Below are 20973 nucleotides of genomic sequence, written 5' to 3'. Positions count from 1 at the left end.
CTCCTAGACATGAGAAGAAACAATAGAATATGAATTTAACGATAAATGATGGTGCCTAATCCAGAATCTCCACTGGACCCTATCCTGGTTGGAAGGATGAAACAGGAGTTCAGTCACAAAGCATCCCTCAGCAGAGCTGGGCGGAGATCTACCAAGGGGGCGATCCCTAACCGGGGTACCCTCCTATCTGTCGCCAGCCCCACTGGCCTCTGAAACTACAGTGAGCCTGGGACCTCCTCAAAGTCAGAGGCTGCACAGCTTGCTCCCCAGGGGCGCTAGAGGCTGCGTTTCCGCTGGGCAGGGCTGTGGAGCGGAAAGCTGTACCCAGAGCACCTTCAGCAGCACCAGTGGAACAGGGGTCACGGCTCCTGGGAGTAGAGGCGAGGAGGGATTGAGGATGGCATCCAGGTTGTCCACCTGGGCAACTGGATAGAAAAGAAACTGAGGAGCAGGGTGGGAAGGGGTTGCTGCTTCAGCTTTGGGTGTGCTACATTTCAGGCCGTCCACCAGGTGGGGTTCTGTTCGTCTGCACAGAATGAAAACCCAACTACAGCCGCTTAGTCGAAAAGGGGTTTGTTTTCCTCGGTAACAAGAAGCCCAAAGGAGGCATTTAGGGCTTGTGCAGCTGCTCAAGGAGGCCATCCCGGAACCAGGATCGTTCAGGTCTCCTGCTGCACTACCCCGGTGGCTTTCGTCCTCATGATTATAAGTTGGATCCTGTAGTCACAAGCATTTTTCCTGACTTCCAAGCAGAAAGCAAGCTTGGAAGTGTAAAGAGCAAAAGACACATGCCACTGACTCTGTCCTTTTTAAATCCCTATAGATTTCCACTTGGCCAAAACGAGGTCACATGACCACCCCAGGGGCAAATGTCACTTAGGTGAGTATTTTCAACCCTGAGCAAATCAGGATTATGAGCAAAGAAGAAGAGACACTGGATAAACAACCAGCAGTGTCTTCACGGGCACTTATGCAATATATATTCATTGCCCCAATGTTGACCATAGGAATGCAGGCCATCCTGCTGGAGATATTTTTGATACATGAGCCAGAAGTTGAGGACAGAACTGAGCTCTAGAACAAGTTAGGTCATTAACTCTCTGGGATCACATCCTTATTCTTGCCTGTATTTTCAGTTGTCTCAAACCCATCAAAAATTTGAGAAATGCTGCATATTATATTGAACCTCCTGAAAATGCATAATGCATATTAGTATATTAAAGGCTCTAAGAAATTCTCAGTAAAAACCTGTTTGACTATATTTAACCTAATATCTCTCCAACATTTCCCAGACCTTGCTTTGGAAAGCTGATGGAGGCTACTACCTTGAGATCATCTAGTTTAGTTCTTCATGGCCATGTGGCTCACTAAAAATTAAGTTGCTGGCAGGGTATAAGAAATGTGGGATCTCCATGCCATATAATAGTAAGTACAAGACCAGTTTCCTGGGCAAGCAACTTATGCAGTCACACAACTCTAAGCACTTAATCCCGTTCCCCATCCCAGGCGCTTCTAGGGCCCTACCTTCCCCTCAGGTCCTGACCATGGGTTCCTGTTGACCAATCAGAGGTCTTGGTAGCAGGAACCATTACTGTCCTAAGCTCTGAATGGACCAGTCAGAAGGCTAAGTGATAGTGACTCATTGATGTTGGGTCCTGAGTGGACCAATTGGGAGCCTAAGTAACAATGACTCTTTGATGTCCAGGAGCCTGAGTAAACCAATCAGAGAACTAAGTGACAATAACCCTTTCGTGGCCTCTGTCCTGGGTGAACCAGGTAACAATGACCCATTCATTGGTCTTTTAGATCTTGAAAAGAACAATCCAGAAGTCTGAGATACAGTGGCCTCTTTTTAATCTGGGTCTGACTGGACCAGCTAGGGGTCCAGATTTCTGTCAAAAAATAAGGGTCCAAATACCAAAGACACCCTTTCTCCACAGTCCAGTGGGCCACTCAGTGGCTGCGGGGACTTCTGTAGCCAAGAGCCCCACCCTTCACTGATCACAGCACTGGTCCAGGGTTGATGGTGGGCATAGCTTGGGAGGGGGATTGTGTCCCTCCTGGGCTGCCAGTGTTTGCTGCACCACCCTCAGCCTTGCCCATGCCCAGCTATTTTTTTATTTAGTGTCACATGGTTGGGGTAGGGTCTGGGCCTTCCACCTCCACCCCTGCTGTAACCAGTCTTCCCTACTTTATTAAGTACCGGAGGGAATAAAAAAAAAAAAATGCCCCAAACTTGGGTTAATGCTATGCTGTTGCCGTCTTGAGATTAATTTCCACAAGGGGCTCCAAATTTTCATTTTGTACTGAGCCCGGCAAACTACGTAGCCAGTCTCAGGCAAACAGGATAAAGAACAGATAGACATGATTCATATTTTTAGCCTTTTCCTATTTCAGAAGAAGGAGTTGTCTGCTAGTTGAAATACATTTGCCCTTCTTGCTGACATATATCAACATATATGAAAATATTAAAACATAGAACTGTTCTCTCATTCCTGTTAACACCCTTCCCCTACTCCTTTTTTTTCTTTCGGGGGGCGGGGGATGGATATGTCAACTTTGTATTAAACGTAGTGAAAAAAGAAATTAGCCTCACTTTATCATAAATGGATATGAATGGGAATTTAAAACAAACTTTTTTTTAAACTGTAAAACAAAGGCACTAGTCTTTGCATTAGGGAAGGGAGTCATATTTTATTGATTATGTTCAACATGAAGTACAGTACATGGCCTATAGTGGATGCCCAGTTGGCTGATGGATTGAAATAGAGCTTGATGAGTGAATGGATTTGACAAGGCCCATCCAGAGATTAGAGAAACTCTCTAGACAGCCAGAGCCGAGACTCAGGCACCTCCTGCAGACTCTGGTGAAGGCCAGGATCTGTTTTCTACCTTGAAATCAATCCTTTTGTGTAGTTTGTTTGGAGTTCTGGAATTTAAACTTATTCCAGAGTAGCAGCTATCTCGTGACCATGAAGGCCCCCCCTTCCCCAGTACATAAAAGCCACAACCACAAATCAAACTGGTCCTCCACATTGAAGGAAATACCTAAAAACAGGAACAAAACTGGTATAATTAGAGCTGGATTGGAGTTCCTCTCCATCAGGAATTTCTTTTGAAATCTCTGAATGTTGACAAGAAAGATAAGATGGTAGAAAGAGACTTACCCACAAGTCAACCAAGAAACGATTTTTTTAAAAGCTGATTTCTTTATCCTTAGCTCCAGACAAATATGTATAGTTTTTAAAATTTATTTTCCCCTGTTCTGCCACTTCCAGCCTAAAATGTATTCATACCATCACCATCAGCCCCCATCACCACAACCCCCATGAATGGAATGCAACAAGGTGTTACAGGAAAAACAAAGTGTTATCTTCCACAAAGGATGGTTGATGAGTCAATATACTGCTCTGTCTAGGATAATCCACATCTAACTCTCTTTGACTTTGCAAAGCTTAAATAGAGTCTTGGGAGCAGTATAGAAGGAATAAAATTGCCTTTAGGAAGCAAGAACCACACTTTCATTTCTTTGAAACAGGAAAGTTAATCCCAACAGAAAAACAAAAAAAGCAACAAAACTCATATATTAGCAGAAAGAGGGAGATTCTTTGTTATTATTTGTCATGTGAAATGAGAAGATAATGAACCATCAGGGATTGACCTTCTCACTGGAAGAAAGGGTTGATATTTCGATTCCTTTTCTGAGCCAGGAACTGGGTCTCCTCCATGGCAACCACCATAGCCATTTGTTGGTAGTGGGTGTTCGGTACTATCTGTTGGTTGTTTGACGGGTGAGTGGGTGAGTGAGTGCATCGGTTGGTTGGTGGATTTTAAATTCAGCAAATCCTCTTCTTCTCTGATGTTATAGCAGCCTTTTTCTCATTTTCCTGGTCTTTGTTCTGTGATGCCTTAGGCTGGCTCTATCCTCAACACTGTTTGAACCAGCATGCAAGTCCCCATATGAGGACCATAAGAGCCATTCTCCTCCAGAAGGTGATCTGGGGTCTAAGTGTCTTGTTTTGTCTCTAGATTATAAGCTCTCATGTCTTACTTTAGTCCTGGTCCCAAGACTGCCCCACCTGCCCCTCAGCCTGTCCCACCCTAGTCAGGTTCAAAAAATATTTCTTTTGTTGGACTGGTAAATATAAACAAATTAACCATTCCCATTCTGCTTTTGAAAACAAACTCTTCAAGTAGTGAATTTTTAGAAAAGATATGTCTTGAGATAGCCATATTTACCTATTTAAATCTTTTTCTTAAATTTACAACTGAAGTCTACATTGAGTCTTACAATTTAAGCCTACAGTTAGTTTTCAGTCCAGTGAAATAATGTCATGGCTTAAAAAAATACAGGGCACACCATTTTCCTAGCTTTTTAGTTTTTCTTTTTCTTTTCTCATTGAAAAAGTCTGCGACTTAATATGTAATTCTTGCTAAATTATAATATGATTTTCTTTCTATGGTTTGAAACATTTGCCTCTATTAGATTTCCTTCTCTCTCTGTGTGAACAACCGGATGCATTGTGCCAGATTCGTCTCAAAGCAGATAGGACATCAGTAGTCACTTGGAGCATCTCCCACAGGCTATTTCAGAGAAGATCTCTTTACCAGTTCCTTCTTTCAAAAGTTTTTAGAGAGCACAAGTCTTAGAAAAAAAAAAAGCACACACAGTATAGTGTTCTGCCTGGGATTTAGAGCAGACAGGCAAAGGTTAACAAAAATAGAAAGAAATTTAACTCATCCCATTTTATTGAAAGCAATTTCCAAGTAGCTTATTTGTTATGAAGATAACTTCATCCAAGCATTTATTTAATAGTTAATTAGCAGCATCTCTTAAAAGATTTCTGCAGCCTAGAAAACACAAGGCCATAATCCCCACTAATAATATCAACTGATGAACAAGGATGCAGCACCTACGCTTTCAGCTGATGATGTGGCAAAGATCATGAAATCCTGCAAAACGCAATCTAACGTGAGTTATAAATCGTACAAATACCAGCTAACGGATAATGAGATTCTCTTCTAATGTTGATAATGTGCAATGTAAGTGTTTCCTGTTTCTTAAATAGGATATCTTTGACCATTTAAACAAGTCTTTAGCACCAAGCATCCACAGGCAAGAGTATATTAAAAAAGCCATTTTGTGTATGCCACTTGGAGGTAATGAGAAAATGCTTTGCAATGGGACACGCATAAGAGGAGACATCAATGTCTTATTAATAGGTAAGAGCACGCTGAGTTAATAGTGCATTGATAACTTATTTTTATTGTCCCCTCCTCACCACGCTTGTGTGATTCAGTGATGTAATATTAGCAAGAAAACAAAAAGCCAAACTAGCACAATTACTGTGTCATCATTTTCTTGTATAAAAAATGTGCTTGCCTTTTATTGAAAACATTTTTTATCCTTGAGAACGTCATATGACCTTTTCAGAAATATCCTGTGTCCAATACATCAACCCCTGACCCCAAATTCCCCACATATTTCCATACTACCCCTCCTTTTATCCAGCCCTAAATCCCAACTTTGATCTACTCAAAAATCCAATAAACACCCTAAAAAACCTGACTATTGTCTAAATCTCCCTCTAACCTAGGCTATTCCCCCATCTTTCCATTTTACCCTTTGAGGAAAGTCTCAAAGACCATTTGGAATTTGAGCAAAGACTTCAAGGTGCTTTTATACAAGAACCTCCAATTGGCAAAGCTTTATCCACCACTTTCTCTGTCCCTCTTGATGCCAGGCACTCAGGGGGATACAAAAATACATGTGACGCAATATCCGCCTTTCTGTCTAGTTGTGGAGATGAGACAGATAAATTCACTGAACTTGCATTTATTAAATACTTACTCCATGCCAGGAATTGCCAGCCACAGACAAAAAAAAAAAAAAAAAGGAAGACGCAAAGATTGTCCTTAAGGCGCTTACAGGAGAAAACAAGAGGAGAGACATGTAAAGAAATTATCAGTACATCAAAGTGTTTTAGGCTCTATGATAGACGTATAAGCAGAATGTTAGAGGGCAATGGTGGAAAAGTTTCCAAGAGAAGGATTTCAGCTTTCAACACTTCCCTTGAACGGCCATTTTAAGAACTCATTAGGAAATGTTCCTGAAGAATACCTCAGTATCTTCCATGTTCAGTGTTATAAATTACTCCGATTTCCATTTGATTGTCACCTTCAAGAGACATGACCAGACTTCCCAGAATAGCGTAGCCACACAATCACAATCTTGTACTTAAGCTGATTTGTAATCCTTTGCCTAACATTTTTTCTTATGGTTTTATTTTTTTATATATATTTTTTTTATTTTATTTATATTTATTTTTGGCTGTGTTGGGTCTTCGTTTCTGTGCGAGGGTTTTCTCTAGTTGCGGCGAGTGGGGGCCACTCTTCATCGCGGTGCGCGGGCCTCTCACTGTCGCGGCCTCTCTTGTTGAGGAGCACAGGCTCCAGACGCGCAGGCTCAGTAGTTGTGGCACACGGGCCTAGTTGCTCCGCGGCATGTGGGATCTTCCCAGACCAGGGCTCGAACCCGTGTCCCCTGCATTGGCAGGCAGATTCTCAACTGCTGCGCCACCAGGGAAGCCCTCTTATGGTTTTATTGATTGCATGTAAAGTCAAAGAGAGCTGGAACTTTGTTCTGTCACCTGCTGTACCCCCAGAGCCTAAAATGGAGCCTGCCACAAGGAAGGTGCTCAGTAGTATTTATGGAGGGGTGAATGGTAAACGCACAGGATTTTCTCAAATTGGCCTTGTGGCCAGCCCATTTTCCATTTCTCGAACCTTCATATTTCACCCACCTTCCTTCCATCCATATCAGCCCTGACTCAATATCCAGTATTGTTCCACAGGGAAAGGTTTTACAGAATGCTCATCACACCCTCACTGAGACCCTCTCAACAGGCCCTGATGCTTTAGACTGGGTCACAGTTAGAACCAAGGCCTATGACAACTGCAAAACTATTTGTGCTAAGTCTACACAAATATCCAATTGTAATACAATTTTTTAAATTTTTTATTTTACACAGCTTTACAGTTTACAAAATATTGGCTATATTCCCTCTGTTGTATAATACATCCTTGAGCCTGTCTTACACCCAATAGTTTGTGCTGTAATATAATTTTTAAGCAAGAAATAGTATAAACTATGTAAGAAAATAAATTCTGGATAATAGAGGTTTTGTCTTTTTGCTATAAGTTTATAGTCTTTTAGTTCAAATTTCACAAGAATTTGGAATTTGGGGTGATGGCTTTTGTTCATTGCCTAACATTATATGTCAAACAGAATGACTGCCATTCTGAGAAGAGGGAGAATGACACAATTATATTTGATAGGCAAGTGAAAAATGTACCCTGAATATTATTTAGGCCTAACCAGCTATTAATAATGATCCAAACAAGATATTGTCTGTTTTAAAGCTTCTTTCTGAAAACTAATTCTTTGAAATGTGTTATTTACCAGGGCTTTGATTATGCTAATCTATTCAATTCAATTCTATGAATATTAACTGAGTACTTTCAAGCATGTGGAGCAGGGGAGGGGTAGAGAGATGAGGGGAAGTCTAGGAATGTTGTAAAGATGAATAGGAACCCCAAGAGTCCTATAACCTAGTATCTTACCATGTGTTATAGAATAGTTTTATATAAACATTCTATATTTTAAAAGAGCTTGCCTCTCTTCACTTTGTGTTTTCAGTATTCAAAATGGGAAAGAGGTCAGAGAAAGCTTCCCCCTGTCCCAGAAGCACCTCTACCGATGCAGGTTCACCCAGCCCCCCAAACTGTCGTGGTTCTAGTTTTCCTGGTCACCTTCTCTATGGGAAGATAAGCAGAGCATCTGTTGCGCTGAGCTCAGAAACAAACGTCCTCTGCTGCTCTTGGAGATAACATCCACAGAAGGCTGAAAATTAAAATAAAATAAATAGGGCTGCAGATTGTTCAAATTAGGCTACATGAAAGCCAGAGGAACAGTCTGTCATTTAGCTGTTAAATTAGACCACGGCTGCTGCCGATTTGAGAGCAGATGAATGAATGACAAGTGTTAATAAACCCGGGAAAAGGTGCAAAGTAAGCCACAGGGAAGCAAGGAATGCAGAGCAGATGGACAGTTGGATTTGAACAGAAGGAGAAAAATGGAATTTTTAGGTTGAGGTTTTTTTTGAAAGATAGCAATAACCTATATTTCTACAGATGGACTTCTTTGCTTTCTGAAAGATTTTGAAAGTTCATCTCTTTCCATTTGCTGTCAGAAAAGGAGGGCTAGGGGATGCTAGTAAAAAGATACAGATAAGAATTCCATGGGTAAGAGTACTGGATGTTTTCCATAAATTTCAGAGAGCATTTATCACTTTGTACACTGAGTTATAATACATCAGCATTTTATAAGACTCGAAACCCAAATACAGGTCAATGAAATTAATCAATTAGCAGTCTACCTCCAGTATGTTGAAATACAAAAGAACTATTCATTCGCTGCCATTTGGCAATGAACTGTAGGTGATAAATCTCGCTATTTTAAGAACCAAAACTTTTTCATTTGAAACTATTTGTTGAATGAATGAACGAATGGGTGGATGAAATGGATTGTACAGTTGCATTCAGTAGCATTGAAAATAATTTCTGGGTGAACTTGTAAACAGAAGTTACACTGCAATACCATCATACAAGGACACCCTTGGGCGCTGAAGTGTGAGTTGGAATCACAGCTTTACTTAGGCGGTCCTCACCTGGAGGGTTGAACATTATGAATCAAGTCTAGAGGGCAGTGGGATTGGCCAACCAAGAGACTGTCATTAATGGTCACTGGGCACCTGCTCTGAGAGGACCCTAAAGGGTAAGTGATCAGACCCCACGACTGGCTTAAAAAAAGGCAGTACCAGGTTTCTGATAGGTGAGGTAGAATTGAGTTCTGCACATCCTTAGTAAGTCCAATACTTTTCCTCTGGGAAGCTCTCATGAACTCACATCAAAGTCCTAGGGAACAGGAATAAAGAACGCAGACGTAGAGAATGGACTTGAGGACATGGGGAGGGGGAAGGGTAAGCTGGGACAAAGTGAGAGAGTGGCATGGACATATATACACTACCAAATGTAAAATAGATAGCTTGTGTCCGGCTAGAGGGGTGGGATAGGGAGGGTGGGAGGGAGACACAAGAGGGAGAAGATATGGGCATATAGGTATATGTATAGCTGATTCACTTTGTTATACAGCAGAAACTAATACACCATTGTAAAGCAATTTTACTCCAATAAAGATGTTAAAAAAAAAAAAAAAAAGCAAAGTCCTAGGGAAATAGTGAAATGCAAAGGAAAAACCAAAACAATTATCTTTATATAAGATCCTGGGCTTCCCTGGTGGCATAGTGGTTGAGAGTCCACCTGCCAATCCAGGGGACACAGGTTCGAGCCCTGGTCCGGGAAGACCCCACATGCCACAGAGCAACTAAGCACATGTGCCACAACTACTGAGCCTGTGCTCTAGAGCCCCCGAGCCACAACTATTGAGCCCGTGTGCCACAACTACTGAAGCCTGTGCACCTAGAGCCCATGCTCCACAAGAGAAGCCACCGCAATGAGAAACCCGCACGCTGCAACGAAGAGTAGCTCCCACTCGCCACAACTAGAGAAAGCCCGCACACAACAATGAAGACCCAACACAGCCAAAAATAAATAATAAAAAAATAAAATATAAAAAAGATCCTTATGCAACACTGGTAACACCGCCACACACTCTAGCATGGTTTCAGAGAACACAGGACAGCTCCAGCACATCAGCTGCAGTAGCAACTTTCCATGAAAGGACACCTTCAGGACAGCCATGTCCCAGCCTGGCATCACGGCTTAGCCACCGTGACACAGCTGCACCACCACCAGAGTCTATGGGCACTCGCAATCAGTGATATTGAGCATCTTTTCATGTACTTACTGGCAATTTGTATGTCTTATTTGGGAAAATGTCTATTCAGGTCCTCTGCCCATTTTAAAATCTGACTGGTTTTTTGCTATTGGGTTGTATGAGTTCCTTAACCCGTTATCAGATAGATAGTTTGCATATATTTTCCCCCATTCTCTAGGTTGCCTTTCATTTTGTTAATGATTTATTTTGCTGTGCAGAATCTTTTTCATTTGATGTTGTCCAATCATTTATTTTTGCATTTGTTGGTTGGGCTTTTGGTGTCATATCCAAAAATTCATTGCCAAGACCAATGTCAATGAGCATTGTTCCTATATTTTCTACTAGGAGTTTTACAGTTTCAGGTCTTATGTTTAAGCCTTCAGTAGACCCATTTCGAGTTAATTTTTGTGAGTGGTGAAAGATAGGAATCCAGTTTCATTCTTTTGCATGTGAATATCCAGTTTTCCCAATACCATTTATTGAAGGGACTATCCTTTCCCCACTGAGTATTCTTGGCCCTCTATGAGGGTTTATTTCTGGGCTCTCTATTCTGTTCCATTGATCTATGTGTCTGTTTTGATGAAAGCACCATACTGTGTTGATTACTAGAGCTTTGTAGTATAGCTGGAAATCAGGTAGTGTGATGCTTCCAGCTTTGTTCTTCTCAGGATTGCTTTTTATAGGATTAAGTATAAGAAATTCAAATGTTATTTGTGTTACCAAGTCCAAGCCTGTACTGCTTGCTGCATGACAGGCCAATAAATGGAGAGACAGGTTGTTGGGGCAAGGAATAGCAACTTTATTCTGAAAGCCAGCAGACCAAGAAGATGGTGGACTCGTGTCCCAAAGAACCATCTTGCCTGACTTAGAATTCAGGCTTCTTTTATACTAAAGGGGAGGGAGTAAAGCCAAATACTTCCTGGTTCTGGTCAGCCTCAGGAGGGGATGTGATGATTTCTATCTCCCTGCAGTTATTCACAGGTGGGCCTGGTCAGGATGTTTCTTATGAAGCTGACAAAGGTATTTTAGCTTAATGCTCATTACCTGGGAGGCAGGCTTCCCAGAGATGGGTCATTATGTATAATTTAAGCTTATAGGCAACATCCCTTTAGGGATTAACGTGTAATAGAATACAAAGGTTCTTCCCTATTACTACAATTCCCCACTGTCAATGTCCATTCCATAATCTTGTGGGAAAAGGGACAAAGACCAGTCTGGCTACTTCCAGAGGCTACAAATATTCCTTAGAATCTTTAGTCAGTCCTTTATCTATAACTATTTGAACGTGATGAACCCCCTTAGCACTTTGTTCATTTGTAATTCAACTTGGGGTTTTGGTTCCAGTTCCCAATACATGTACTAAATTCCTGTGTTGTTTATTTGGACAAAATTACACAAATTGGTTGACGCTTCTCCAGCTCCAGTGAAAAAACCATCTACTTCAGTTGGATGGGCAGACCTGTTGGAGGCAAATGCGTGAACAGAGGTTGGTATAGAGCCCAAAGTTTTAACAAGTTGGCAAGTCCTAGTTCTTTTAGAGCATTTACAGATTCTCTCACCTGGGCAGACACCTGGAATGGCCTTCCATACAATATTTCAAAGGAGCTTAATTTAAGCCTGCTTCTGGAAGCCACTGATCCAGAGCAAGGCAACTGGCAAGGCCTTATCCCAAGTTAAGCTGGTATTCATTTTCTCAGTTTTTCCTGTTGATTGTGGTCTCCAGGATGAATGTAGTTCCAGTGCCTTAATCCAAATCAGGGGATAATTTCCTTAAGAAGCGCTTTAACCAATTAAAAAGTACTGATTTTTAAAAATAACTTAGAAGACACTGGGACAGCCAAACGGCACAGGAAAAGACGTTCAACATCACTAATCATTAGACAAATGCAAATCAAAACTACAATGAGGTATCACCTCACACCAGTCAGAATGACCATCGTCAAAAGTCTACAAACAATAAATGATGGAGAGGGTGTGAAGAAAAGGGAACCCTCCTACACTGTTGGTAAGAATGTAAATTGGTGCAGCCATTATGGAAAACTGTATAGAGGTTCCCTAAAAAATTAAAAATAGAGCTACCCTATGATCTAGCAATCCTACTCCTGGGAATATATCTGGAGAAAACCATAATTTGAAAATATATATGCACCCCGATGCTCACTGCAGCACTATTTACAATGGCTAAGGCACGGAAGCAGCCTAAATGTCCATCAACAGAGGAATGGATAAAGAAGATGTGGTACATACATACAATGGAATATTACTCAGCCATAAAAAAGAATGAAATAATGCTATTTACAGCAACATGGATGGAACTAGAAATTATCACACTAAGTGAAGTAAGCCAAAGACAAATATCATGATATCGCTTATATGTGGAATCTAAAAAGATGATACAAATGAACCTATTTACAAAAAAGAAATAGGCCCACACACATAGGAAAAAACTTATGGTTACCAAAGGGGAAAGGGACAGGGGAAGGGATAAATTAGGAGTTTGGGATTGCCATATACACACTACTATATATAAAATAGATAAACAAGGACCTACTGTATGGCACAAGGAACTGTACTCAATATTTTGTAATAACCTATAAGGGAAAAGAATCTAAAGAAGGATATATACATGTATAACTGAATCACTTTGCTGTACACCTGAAACACAACATTGTAAATCAACTATATTTCAATTAAAATTTTTTTAATAATTAGAAAAATAAAAATAACTTAAAAGTGCTACACACAAAACAAATTGCTCACAAAATATTCTCCTTTCCTTCTGAAGGTTTTACGATGCATTGTTATCATTAATCAGTCTTTTACTATTAAACTTAAATGGCCAATTGAGACAATTCTGAGACCATTCTTCCACCACTGATTAAGACTGGCATAACGGCCAGAGCGGCTGGGACAACTAGCTCAAAGGGAGGGGTTAAGGTTTGAAGGAACATATCCTCACTCTCATTCCCTTCCTTTTCTTATTTTCCCCGATGTAATAGCACAAATGCTTGCACATAAGAATTTCATCATTCTTCCCTGCTCTTCACAAAATAGCTAAAGAGTCATTCAAAAGCCACTGTAAAACCATAAATAGCAGTTGATCACGTCTAACCATTAAAAGGTTGCCTTTTTGCTTTGGCATCAACCAACTGGGATTACAATGCAATTGAAAAGAAACTTGGTTACTGCTGTGACGTACAACAATTTAAGATAATTACTAAAACTATGACTGATGGGACTTCCCTGGTGGTCCAGTGGTTAAAAGACTCCGTGCTTCCAGTGCAGGGGGCACAGGTTCGATCCTTGGTCAGGGAACTAAGATCTCACATGCTGCAGTGTGGCCAAAAGATAAAATAAAAATTAAAAAATTTTTAATAAAATAAAATTATGACTGCTATCATTTACCAGGATATACTAGAACTTTAGGAGTTCCATATGATTTCCAGAATGTGTACATCAATAGCATTTACCCACATGCTACAAGAAGTTTTATCACCACTTATTTGATGATGTTGCCCACATAATTTAACATATCAAATAAGCCTAATTAGTTTAATATTTCTCTCTCTGAGATGGAGAGAAAATAATTTGAATTGTTCCAGGGACCCTTTGGAAAACCTCAAAGTTAGCTAGAGGTCAAGTGAACTTCATTTAGAATTTGATCTTTGGGAAGTTTGTCAGAAATATCAAAAAGTTTTAACCACCGATAATGAAAGAGCTCAAAGGCCAGTACAGATCACTTAAACAAAGAAACTCGCAGTCTATTACCAAAAGCAGTTCAATATTTTAAGAAAACTTTGTCCTCTTAGAGAACCAAATTCAGGTTTTGTGCCACTTTACCTTTAAAATTCGTTTTCTTAAGTTCGATCTTAGCCAATCCTGACTATGCACAAAACTCTTTCAGTGTTCCTCCTCCGCAAACTTTCTGTATCCATATTACTCTGTCCCTCACTTTCTTTTCCATTCAGAAACAACCAGCTCTAGGACAAAACCACCTTTTTCCCTTTTACAAAATGCATTTTCATTCCTCATACCTTCTCTGCTGAAGACATACATCCTACATCTTTGCATACTGAAATGTTTCCCTTATAATTCTTAACCTTAAAACCTTAATCTCTAGTGAAAACCAAGAAGCAAGTACTTGTAAACTGTCATACCAGCATTTCCTGATTGACAAACTCTCTGGAGAAAGCAAAGATAGGCAAATTTAGATATGCCCAGCAAATAATGTTCTAATATTTTATCCTATTTGAAATGACCCAGATAGTCAATGAATTCTCTTCATTTAATTTAGTTTAGTTTCAAAATACAAAATCTTGAGACTATTTTACATAGACATTCCCAAAACGTAATTATTTCTATAGAGTTTACCTAAAACTCTTAACTCATTTACCTCTATTTTATTTACTCAAAAGCCTTTATCATATTATTTTTCTTGCTGACATATTTTGTAACAAGAATAATGAGGTCTTATTTAATTTCTAGTAAACCTAAGTACAATAAAAGTATTATGCTTAACGTTGATGACTCAAAAGACATGTCTGTATTAATCAAGCCAACAAGCTTAAGTTAACTCTGATACCAGATATTAATTCAATACCGAATATTTCCTAGATCATGTGAACCCAAAATTCATTCTGGCCAGTTTTTTATATGAGTATATATATAAGCACTTAATTTCCTTTAAGACAATTAATTTTGGAAATGCCACACAACTATTAACACACGTACAAACACACAAAAAAACACAGGGACCTCACAGTTCCCGTTCCAAAATTTCAGCCATGAATTGGGTACAACAATGTAAAACCCACCAGTTACAAAAGAGGTTGGAGTCAAATTGGGTTTCTGGTAGATGGGACAAATCAAGGTCAGCTGTCTAGATGGCTAAACACTTTTTACTAGTATTTATGGAAAAGGCACTTATTTCTATGTGTAGATTTTGGTGATTTTAGGAACCAAGTAGAACGTTTCTCTTCTTCCTGGGAATGTCTCACTCTTGGACAAGAACAGACAGGTTTTTTGTTCTTTCCCTGTTCCTTTCCTCCATTAGTAAAAGTTTTAAATATCGCAAAACCGATTTGGCTGTAAATGGAGAAACAGAACCAAACAAAATGAAACAAAAAACCTAAAGGACAAACAGAAAATCCTAAATAAACCCTCAAGTTCAATCTTGGGGTTTTACATATACCTGTGACACAGGAGACCATAAACGATGTAATTAACACAGCAAGGGTAGCAGTACATGGTACACAGAGTCCCAAGATAACCCTGCCTAAACCCCTTGTGGAGATCCTCACAGGTACTGTGGCCACACAATGTAACAATAAAATATCATCCTCTTCTCACCCATGGGTTCATAGCTGTAATCAGATCACTTATCCAAAATGCGCCTCAGAGCACTTTCTTTAGGGATAGTTGAAACATTCCCTATTTTTAAAGACAGAAATTCAAGCCAAAAAACCACAAACGACACACATAAATGCTAGCGTCCAAAGAAGCCGCAAACCGGTTCACAAACTGGGTAAAAGTCCAACAGCTCTTTCCTCTCTCCAACAGGGTACCCCACTCAAATACAAAAGAAATTGGTTTATTCCGGAAAAAAAGCCCCAAACAGAGAGGAAATAAAGCTCCCGGCTGTACACACCAGAGCAACTTACCCTACTGTATGAAGCCCCTCGGTTCCCAAGTGTCGATTCTTCGCTCCAACTGCCAAGCCCTGGGGGAGCCGGTGCCACTTTGGGGAATTTTGAAGAGAAGATCCTTAGGACAAGTGGTCCCGGCAGCTGCTCGGGCCCAACTGGGGTTGGCCAGCCACAAGCAACAAGGCTCCTGGCTGGCTGGGCCAAAATGTGTTACTGAGTCCAAGCTCGTGCTACTTGCCTCACGGCAGGCCAATAAATGGAGTGATGAGTTGTAGGGGCAAAGGAATAGCAACTTTATTCAGAAAGCCCGCAGACCGAGAAGATGATAGACTCGTATCCCAAAAAACCATCTTGCCTGAGTGAGCATTCAGGCTTCTTTTATACTAAAGGGGAGGGAGTAAAGCCAAACACTTCCTGGTTCTGGTCAGCTTCCGGAGGGGATGTGATGATTTCTATCTCCCTGCAGTTATTCACAGGTGGGCCTGGTCAGGATGTTTCTTGTGAAACTGACAAAGGTATTTGAGCTTAATGCTCATTACCTGGGGAGGCCGGCTTCCCAGAGATGGGCCATTAGGTATAATTTAAGCTTATAGGCAACATCCCTTTAACGATTAATTTGTAACAGAATACACAGTTTCTTCCCTATTATATTTGGGGTCTTCTGTGGTTTCATATGAATTTTAGGATTTTCTATTTTTATAAAAAATGGTATTGGAATTTTGATAGGGATTGCATTGAATCTATAGATGGCTTTGGGCAATGTGGATGTTTTAACAATATTAAATCTTCTGATCCATGAATACATGACATCTTTCCATTTGTGTCTTCCTCAGTTTCTTTTATCAGTCTTATACTTTTCAGTGTACGAATCTTTCACCTCTTTGGTTAAATTTATTCCCAAATGTTTTATTGTTTGTTTGTTTTGTTTTGTTTTATTGGGGTATAGTTGCTTTACAATGTTATTAGTTTCTGCTGTACAACAAAGTGAATCTATTATAAACGGGGCTGTTTTCTTTGTTTCTCTTTCAGATATTTCACTGTTAGTGCATAGAACTCAATTGATTTCTGTATGTTAATTTTATATCCTGCAACTTTACTGAATTTGTTTATTAGTTCCTTGGTGGTGTCTTTAGGATATTCTTTAAATAGCATCACATCATCTGCAAACATAGACAATTTTACATCTTCCTTTCCAATTTGAATGCCCTTTATTTCTTTCTCTTGCCTGATTGCTCTAGCTGTGACTTCCAGTACTATGTTGAGTAGGAGTGGCTAGAGTGGGCACCCTTGTCTTTTTGCTGATATTAAAGAAAAAGCTTTCAACCTTTCACCATTGAGTAGGACCTTAGCTGTGGACTTGTGATATATGGTTTTTATTATGTTGAGGTTACTGTTAACAATAACTTAATTTTACTGCCCAGGCTAGGGAAACTTATGCTATCCTGTTTTCCTCCCGTTTTTCATATACTTTTTAATGTTTAAGCCTCTAGACAGTTTCAAATTCATTGCAGTATATAAACTAAGTATAAATCTAAATTAATTTTCCCTATCCTGCTATCCAGTTACCACAATAATCTTAGTAATGACTTAGGAAGAATTTATAGTGAGTTTATATTGTATTATAGTCAGGGAAGCAGGAATTCTCAAGTCCACCTCTGTCAGCCATATCCATCCAAGGCTTCCCTCAGGCTCCCGAAAAATTTGGTATAAGAAATAGCAAATATCACTTTGATAGAACTGAGCTAGTGTCTAATACTCCCAGTGTATCCCTGTGATGAAACTGGGCTGGAGCATGCAATTGGGACCTCTCAACTAACGCCTGCACCAAAAGCCTGAGATAATGCCAGATGCAAGGTACGGCAGCATGGTGATCTGCACCTTTAGATGTGTATGTAGAGAAGAGGGAGACCTGGCAGGCCCTGAGTCCAGTTAGCCAAGTACATGGAAGATACTCAGCCCTGGAAACAAGGAGGCAGAGAGGCAAGCTGAGGGCAGAATTACCCTCTGGTTGCCGTATTGCTCCTGTTCTGTCATACATTAATTTTATAATATATGAGCAATGGAATAGAATCCTTTGGGCAATTCTTCTTCTTTTAACTCAGTAGTATAATGTTTTGGTTTTCATTACTTTCTAAAATGTTTCAAATATGATCAATTTTATGTAAATATGTACACATTTATAAATTCATACTGAGTCCTTTTAGTGCTCTTGGTGACTATCAGATTGTCAAGTTCTATTTTCTATTCTGTTATAACTTCCCTTGATAATGCATCAGTGATGCATAAACCTATGTATCATATTTAGTTAGGATTATTGTCTCCTTTATTTAAAATTCTCAACTGGGAATATTATGTATCTGTCCATTTATTCTTGTCCTCTTTTATTTTTCATGTTAAGCTTTTTATGATTTTCTTAAATGTTGTGTGTCCTGAGTTAATTCTCAGTAATTCAATATTTGCACAAAGAAAAAAAAAGAATCTTTCATTATCATTGTATATTTTAGCATTATGGCACACACATACAGTAATAAATCTTCAATATTTACGTTATATATACAATTAGGAGAACTTATTACCTCTGGCAATTTTTTCTAGATTCTTTTGAATTTTGCAATAACTGACTAATAATTACAAAATTAAAATGTTTATTTCTTTATTCCCATTATTTACAATTAGTGTGTCCTTTTTAACTATCATCAGAATTTTTAGATGGTAACTAAGGCTTTTTTTTTGTCTAATAAGACTATCTCTAGTGCTAGACTAAGCAATGTTTTTATTTCTACAAATCTTAACATATGCAATTTTTAAAACCAAATGGAAAGAAACATGATTAAGTATAAGAAATTCAAATGCTAAATAGAGTGGCAGTCTTTCATTCCTTTTAATGAATGAGAAAAAGATCTCTAAAGAATAACTATGTGGGATGTATCTCATAGTCACCAACTTTGGGGGGCCATTAACTACTTTCATTTTCCTTGAAGTTTTCCAGAATAATGCAGCCAGAATAATGCAGGAGGAAGGCAGGACATGGTGGGAAGGGGGTTCTGATACCAGGGTTGATTGTGTCTTGCAGAAGAATATGTAGCAGGATATCACCCCCCAACTCCCTCCCCAGTACCTGTGTTTTTTGTCTTTTTTCTTTTTTTTAAGTGTATAATTTGATATATTTTTAAGGGTTTTTTTTTAAAGTATAATTGACATATAATGTTATATTAGTGGTTTGTCGAATAAAGAAGAGGATAATTAATGAGTCTAATTGCACGCTCATCTGGTTAAGGAATCAAACCTGGCCTGTGGCATAACTGTATAAAACACAATCTTATCCTTTTTTTAAATTTTTAAAAATTTCTGTTAAATTTTTTGGTCATTCCAACATCAGTTACCTATAGCAGGCACAAAATAGAGTGGGCATCCAATCCACAGTGATTTCCCAGCATCCATTCCATCCCGTTCCTTTGCCACAAGTGTGTGCACTGAACCAGACTGGGCTGAACAGGGCACCTTACCCCTGGCCGCAAGAAACTGGCACATAAGCTAAGCCATGGCAGTCAAAACCCTTCCCCAGGATACTGCAGAATGGGGCTGGAGGCAGAAAGCACCACATCCTGTCTGCGGCAGAGCCGTTAGGCCCTGAGTCTGGCAGCACCAGCACCCCGTCCCCTACCACAGAGGAGCTGGTTTGGTAGAACAAAGCCAGCACACACAAAGAGGTGGAATTGGGACGGCTGAGAACGAGACTCGACTCGGTAGCACACATGTTCCTGATTCCGTTCATTCCTGGGGCCAGCTCGCACCCAGCCTTCCCAAGGTCAGAATTTGCAAGCCAATACAGTTCCCATTTGCTTAAGCAAACTTATCACTTCTTCACTTATAAGCCAAGGAGTCCTGAATTATACAACCAAAAGTCAAAGTTCAACTCAGCTGTTTCTAGAATTTATCTTTCTTACTTCTCTGGAATTCCACTGGGATGTCTGTGACTAAACAGCAGTTGTGCTTCCTTAAAGACAGCTACACTTTCTTTCTCATTTCTCATAGACTCTGCCAGGGAGCAGTGGTTAAATGCCTGGACTCTTGAGTCAGAAGGTCCTGGTCAAATTGTTACCCAAAAATTGGGTTCGCCTCTTGGTGGGTGTCGAGCCAAAAGACGTAACCAAATCAAAGAGCAGGAGAAGGAAGGATTTATTTCTTGCAGCAAGTAGGGAGAACACCAGGGATCTTTCCCAGAGCAGTGCCTCCCCAAACAGCAAAACTGGGGAAATTTCAAGCTAAAGGTATATGCATATTCATGAGGGGGTTTGGGTGGTATATGCATATTCATGAAGGGGCTTGAGCAGAAGAGAATTCAGCATAGAATTGGGGCGAAGTTTACCAGCATCCAAGCTTCAGCTGATTGAAGTCAAGAGGGTCAGAAAAGGTTAAGATCATCATCCCTTAAGTTCCAGCCAGTCTGGGGTCTCAGCAGGTCATTACCATCCTCCACCTGGATGGGGGGACCTTAGTTCCTGCAGAACTCAGATATGTATCAGATTGGTATGATATCCCTTGAGGAGGAATCAGGACCTTGTTTTATTGTTGAACTATTGTTTCTTGACTGCTTTTCCCTTGTTCCTGAATTCCCTCACTTCCCTTAAGATCATTAATTACTGAGACCTGTTCAAGGTCAGGCATGAATGTGGCCAGGCTTAGATCACAAAATGCCTTAGGCCAAAAATGGCTTCTCCTATGTCAGGAGAGCCATGCCTGGTTCTCTTTCTCCAGGGACCCCCTACCCTATCTGTTTATAAAATCTCAGCTCGAGGATTTACTAACTGAGAGATCAAAGCCCAGGGGTGACACCTGCAGGAAGTGGTCTGTTTAAATGAGTTCTATTTAATGGGGAGTCTTTTTTGTGGGCTACTTGTCGATTGGCATATCACATAGTTTATGAATGCCACTAGTCAGTGGACTCTGATAGAATTCTCTCGAGAAAACATTCCCATCTGTCACTCAGGGCCATCATTCTTTAGCTTTCCCTTCCTTCCTTGTTCCTTCTTATATTGTTACTATAAATGATCCAAGAAATTATAACCAGAGGCAGCGGCAGCCAAAAGAAGACACAAATTGGAGGCAGATTAAGAGGATTAAGAATAGAAAATAGATAAATTTCTTGGGATTGTTAGAGCTTCCAAGGAGAGAAGTGTATTCAGTTCTTTTCTGATATTAACTACCTTTTTTATAGTTATCTTAATATTAGCTTAGGAGCTTTCAGGCTATGAAAGTTAATTCATGAAATACTGCTGAACTATGGAAGCAGAGAACACCCTTGTGAGTCGGATGAGGGGTCTGGCTAAGGTTTACAGATAAGCAAGGGTTTGTTGTACATTGATGACAGTGCAGTTGCCTTATCAGTTAGTGCATTATCACACCATCCTGACAACCCCACGTGCTCCT

General features: G+C 39.9%; 1 protein-coding gene across 1 annotated transcript in view; it reads right to left on the bottom strand.

Annotated features, from left to right (window-relative positions):
- Positions 1-243: 243 nt before the first annotated feature.
- Positions 244-20973, bottom strand: part of MEP1B (meprin A subunit beta) — a 58499-nt gene continuing 37769 nt past the window's right edge. The window contains exon 15 of the mRNA XM_068562449.1: positions 244-717. Coding sequence (XP_068418550.1) covers positions 244-717 — 474 coding nt within the window. The remainder of the gene's footprint in view (positions 718-20973) is intronic.

This window comes from Eschrichtius robustus, chromosome 14, assembly GCF_028021215.1.
Source record: "Eschrichtius robustus isolate mEscRob2 chromosome 14, mEscRob2.pri, whole genome shotgun sequence".
NCBI lineage: Eukaryota > Metazoa > Chordata > Mammalia > Artiodactyla > Eschrichtiidae > Eschrichtius > Eschrichtius robustus.
The sequence above is the reverse complement of the archived record's forward strand: the minus strand, read 5'-3'. Positions and strand labels throughout refer to the sequence as shown.